The following is a 5,856-nucleotide window of genomic DNA, read 5'->3' as shown; positions in this document are numbered from 1 at the left end:
AACCAGGTAGAATAAGTTTCCTCGGCATTGTAAGTTAATGTAACTTGTTTTAATTCTTTCTTCCAGCGCATTGTTTGTGACGTTACTCTTATCTCATTTAGCTACATAAATATACTTTCTTAAAAAAAGAAAAAATGCGTCAGATGAACTAGATACAGTACAATTTAAAACTCGATTCAGTGACCTTCAAATTATTTCTCAGTCAGTCCAACTCAGATTCAGACCTTGAATCAGCCAATGTCCACCTGTAGATTCCGTTAAGAACCGGAGCAAAATAAAACCGGATATGAGAAAGAGTTATTTCAGACTGAATAAGGAGGTTACAAAACTTCCAATTAGTTATGCCAAAATTTCGGAGAATCAGCACAAAATGGGAAGGTGGAGGAGAGGATAGAACCATATCACAGATTTTCCGGGGTTGCACTTTTCGGCAGTTCTGGCGGGAACAAATAAAAAAAGGACGCGAAATTCGAAACGTTTTTACCCTTTCGGATCCCTACAAATACTCCCCAAGAGTGAAGTCATTATCCCAGACGAAACGTTTTTATCCCACCAACAAAAAGAGAAAAAAAATGGATTCACCAGACGAAAATTCTCTGGAGGAGGAGGAGGAGGATTCGTATGATTCATACGATTGGGAGAACCCACTGAATTCTGAAGAGGAAGAAGAAAGGTTTAACAGGAAACAAGAGACACAGGCAGATTATGAAGATAACTGGGAGTTTGATGACAGGGGTAATTTCGTTCCTTGTAAAATCAAAAGGACTGAAGTTGAAAGAAAGAAGCATGAATATGATCAAAGGGTTTTCCTTTTGATTTTCGGGAAGAGAATAAATATTTTCTACATTTTGATATCATGTTGGATATACTTTCGAGATTAACTGCTGTTGAAATCTTAACCTGCAAACTTGTGTGCAAGGCATGGCGTCGTGTTATCAGTCTTACCCAGTTCACGGATCTGCAAGCACGCCGTCACAACAGATTGTTTCTTCTAGATCAGCAACAGCAGAAGCAGGATCATCTTAATGGTGCTATGAGCAAGGTGAGTTTTCTTTTGTTAACAATGGAGAAAAGTAGCCCACTTTGCTATCTAGAATATGATCAGATTAAGAATACTTATTTCCTGAAAAGGGTTAATCTTCCATTGATTAAGAAGAGGGCTAATACATGTGTGTTGGTCGGTTCGTGCAACGGTTTGCTATGTTTTTCTTTTGCTACTACACATAATGTTGATGATCCTGCTTCCATTTATAATCCTATTACTAGAGAGTTTCTATATCTTCCGAGGTTCGAAATTCCGTATGAGTTTCTTGAGGGTACTTATAAAGGTGGTAAATCCTACTTAAAATGTTTCATGGTGAACGGATTTGGGTACCATCCTCCTACTGGTGAGTACAAAGTTATAAGAATATTCTATGGTAATGAACAAGCCTTGGGGAGAGTTCAAGTCTACACTCTTGGTACCCGTAAACAGTGGAGAAACAAAGGGGAAATTACTTATTCACTGTTTCGTCATGGTTATTGTCTATCAAGGGGTATGCATGTAGATGGGTTTTTTTACTGGTTGGAGAACAAAGACCGGAAGATTGTGGCTTTTGATTTAGGTGTTGAGGAGTTCAGCTTGCTCCCTGTGCCACCTTGTTATACCACCACTGGGTTTAACTCCTTCCAACTCCAAGTGATAGGAGGGTGCTTATGTGTTGTTAAGCAAACTTTAAGCGAAGGCATTGACATATGATCGTTTAAGAAGGAGAGCAGTGAATGGGAAAGCATGTTCAAACTAAAAATGAATGAGAGATGTCTTATGAATGTCTACTGGCCAATCACCCTTTTAAGGAATGGTGGGGTTCTGCTGCGGTTTAACAATGTTCTCATTTGTTATGACACAAAGACTGCATCTCGGAAAAAGTTTCTGGATCTCCATTCAGATATGCACAAGAAAAAAGTAGGTCCTTCGCCGTTGGTTGAAGCGATACCACACATCAACAGCTTTGTTTCGTTGAAAGCTCTAGACCTCAATACCAAGACAAGAAAGAAAAATGAATTTGATTCTGATTCTGACTAGAGTATCACGTTGAATATGACTAGTTTATTGCTGAATACACTATAACCATGTGTTTGTGGTGTCAAGTTTTCTTTTCTAATTTATCGTTTGAAACTGTATGATTTTCTAGTCTAACTAGCCTCTTATTTACAAATTATTAGAAAATCAATGCACAATTTTTTTTTGTCTGTGAAATCTTCTGATTCTTTTATTTGTTGCTTATGTGCTCTGTCATAGTACACAACGTTAACACCCAGTTTAATGATGACTATTTATCATGAACTCCAGTAGGGGAGGGATATAGATAAGCTTTTCTTAGAGATTTAATGATGATTATTTCAGAGGTAATGCTTAATGATGACTATTTCAGAGGTAATGTTTCTCGTTGTACTTGGTATCTTAACTGATTATACTAGCTAGACTACATCTTCAACAATTTTCGCTGCTCATTAATGGTATGCAAGTACACTATACTTCTGCTACCTCAGTGCATTATTGTAATTCAGAACTTGATTCCTTAAATGCAATTCATATTTATAATTGAGTATATTCATAATATTCCTTAACCAGTACACAGGTACTTTTGTGGATCAATTTGGGTGTTTGGATGAAGTACTTATAGTTAGTACCTAAGTTTGTAGTTAAATATTTTTCCATGTTTAAATTTTTTTCTTTTTTATTGTGAAATATGAAAACTGATGGTTCATATAGTGTTCTTGAACTGAACTTGCAATCTGCTTGAATGGGTTAGCATGATAAACAACTGGTGTGAGTGGAAAGGAGGATGCAATCCTTGCAGAGCTCACCTAGAGTAGATCTTTACCGAAATGAGACTGTGACTGTGAAATTTACGTCTGGTGTTTTATTTGAAGCTCAGTAGTCCTTGCAAGTCTTTGTATTTGTTTCTTCTTTCCATAGCAGGTATCACAGGCAGAACTCTTTAGTTGAAGTTGTAACAACTACTGTAGATTGTTTTTACAACTATTCTAGTTATCTTGACATAACCGAAAACCGCTAGAGGGTTTTAAAACATGCCATTTTGCAGGTTGCCACATGAATTCGACGTTGGACAATGAATTTGATATAGATGCAAAGTTATTTTCTGTCAGACATATCACTGTCGCCATAATTTTGAATAATATTGCTCCATATATGTTGCTAATTATATTTATTTTAGGCTGTAAACTTTCTGCACTTGGCCTTGTCAGACAAAGAAACACGGGGAGATTGCAAGCTTGATAGGCATTCCCAGAACAAGATAAGAACAAGATACACAAATAGTTCTAAGCTAGCTTCACTTTTCATATTTTTCAGAATAAATTGCTACCAAGTCATTGGCGCATAAGTCTTTTAGGGAAAATTTCGCATATGGTTTACTGAACGTGCATCCTTCTATTGATTTTCAGCTGTATGGAATTTCATCACCTCCAGAACTTGTAGCTTTAGGAGTTTAGACAGGAAGAGAGACTTCTGCCAAATTTGAGTGTAAGCCAAGTGTAAAAATACACATAAGCAAATAGATAGGATAAAGCCAGTTGGTCATATCAAGTAGAGCTCAAAATTGAGGTGTAGGTAACTGAAAATTGAAATGAGTCTTGGCGCCTTATCTTCCTGCATAACTCGACCGCCAAAAAACCTTGTCCAGAGATCATCAACCCACAATCGCCCTCTTACAACCCCTAATCAAAATTCAGTTGACAAGACCAATCTCGTCTTCCCTAGGAAAGATAAACTTATTGATCCAACTGTGTTATGGACCTCCTCTATTGCTCGTCGATGTCGAAACGGATATTTATCAGAAGCTGCCACAGAATTTGCTCGAATGAGGATTGCTGGTATTGAGACGAATCAAATTACGTTTACAACTCTCCTATCGGCTTGTGCGGACTTTCCGTCAGACAAAACCCTCTACTTTGGAGCTTTAATCCATTGCTATCTTTATAAATTAGGCATGATCAAAGATAATGTTATGTTGGGTACTGCCATTGTGGATACGTATTCAAAATGTAGGCATGTCGATCTCTCTCGTATGGTGTTTGATGAAATGACTGTAAAGAATTCGGTTTCTTGGAATAGTATGATTGATGGGTATATGAGAAATGGAGATGTCGAAGATGCTATACAGTTGTTTGGTGAAATGCCTTATAGAGATAAGATTTCTTGGACTGCATTGATAGGAGGGTTTGTTAAAAGAGGTCATTTCGAGGAAGCTCTTTCGTGGTTCAGAGAAATGCAGATTTCTGGAACTGAACCAGATTATGTCACTATTATTGCTATCCTTACTGCATGTGCTAATATGGGTGTGCTTGGGTTAGGGATCTGGATACACCGGTTTGCTTTACAGAGAAATTTGACTAACGAAGTTAGAGTTAGGAATTCACTGATTGATATGTATGCAAGATGTGGGTGTATAGATTTTGCTTATCAGGAATTCAGTAAAATGGAGAAGCGAAGCCGGGTTTCTTGGAATGCTTTAATTGTGGGATTTGCTATGAATGGGAGAGCGGAGGATGCTCTTGATCACTTTTCTCTTATGCAAAAGGAGGGATTTGAACCGGATGGAGTTAGTTTTACGGGGGCACTTACTGCATGTAGTCACGCAGGATTAGTTGACAAAGGGTTGCAGCTATATGAAACAATGAAAAAGGTTCACAGAATTTCACCTAGAATTGAACATTTTGGTTGCATAGTAGACCTTCTTAGCCGTGCTGGAAGATTGGAAGATGCAATGCAGGTAATAGAAACCATGCCGATGAAGCCAAATGAAGTTGTCTTGGGATCATTGTTAGCTGCATGTAGGAATCATGGAGATATTAGTTTGGCGGAGAGATTGATGACTTTCCTTGTTGATTTGGATCCTGATACTGATTGGAATTATGTGCTTCTTTCTAATATTTACGCAGTTGTTGAAAGGTGGGATGGTGTTGGGAAGATTAGGAATAAAATGAAATCCCTTGGCATAAAGAAGAAACCAGGATTTAGTGCCATTGAGATTGGCTGCTGCTATCACGAGTTTGTGGCTGGAGATAAATCTCACTCACAAACAAGAAATATTTATTCAATGCTCGAGCAACTTTCTTTAGGTTTTAGTTTATTTGGAAATGCTCCTACAACCTCTCTAGAAGAGTTTTCAGATATTGAATTTGCAAACCAATTGAATTAGAGCGTTATTATTACATTCAAAAAAAAAAAAAATCATTGTTGTTTGATCTCTTTTTATCTTAATGTAATTTGAGGGAAAATGGAGCCCATTATGTATGCAATGACTTGTTGTATAATCTTGATACTAATGAAAATAGAGTTTCCGATATAACAGAAATGGAAAACATAAATTGTGAAGCATAATAAACAAAAGTCAAGGACTCAAGGGATCTAAGTGATGACGGGAGAGTTTACTGGTCAACTGCACAAAATGGAAGAAAACAAAATCCATGTGATTATATCTGATTTCAATAGGTAAATAATCGGTAACTGATAGAAACTTAACAAATACGTGTCTTCTTATATTTTCAGAATCCTAGAAGACTAACTAAACTAAAATGTGATCTGAATCTGATAAGGAATCACAACTCCAATGCTTTCGGACATAATTTTGGTGCCAAAACTTTTATTATTTCAAAATAGAATTCAAATTTCAAAAACCAACTCAAATTTTCAAACATCACCATTCACCAACAAGATCTTCAAACTTGCCTGTAAGTTGCAACTTGATATTTGAATTTTTGAATTTTTGAATTTGGATCTTCTAGTTTTTGTCAGTTGATGTCTCAATTGATCATTGTGCTTGATAATACTTCATAGAGACCACAAAC

At 36.8% G+C, this 5,856-nt stretch overlaps 1 protein-coding gene across 1 annotated transcript; it reads left to right on the top strand.

Moving 5' to 3' along the window:
- Window positions 1-3,519: 3,519 nt before the first annotated feature.
- On the top strand, window positions 3,520-5,321 carry LOC113293402 (pentatricopeptide repeat-containing protein At1g05750, chloroplastic-like). The gene has a single exon (XM_026542051.1). It carries the CDS (start codon window positions 3,633-3,635, stop codon window positions 5,205-5,207), a length of 1,575 nt encoding a protein of 524 aa, XP_026397836.1. The 5' UTR covers window positions 3,520-3,632; the 3' UTR covers window positions 5,208-5,321.
- Window positions 5,322-5,856: the final 535 nt, after the last annotated feature.

This window comes from Papaver somniferum, chromosome 7, assembly GCF_003573695.1.
Source record: "Papaver somniferum cultivar HN1 chromosome 7, ASM357369v1, whole genome shotgun sequence".
Classification (NCBI taxonomy): Eukaryota; Viridiplantae; Streptophyta; class Magnoliopsida; order Ranunculales; family Papaveraceae; genus Papaver; species Papaver somniferum.
Note: the sequence above shows the minus strand (reverse complement) of the source record. Positions and strands in the feature narration are given on the sequence as shown.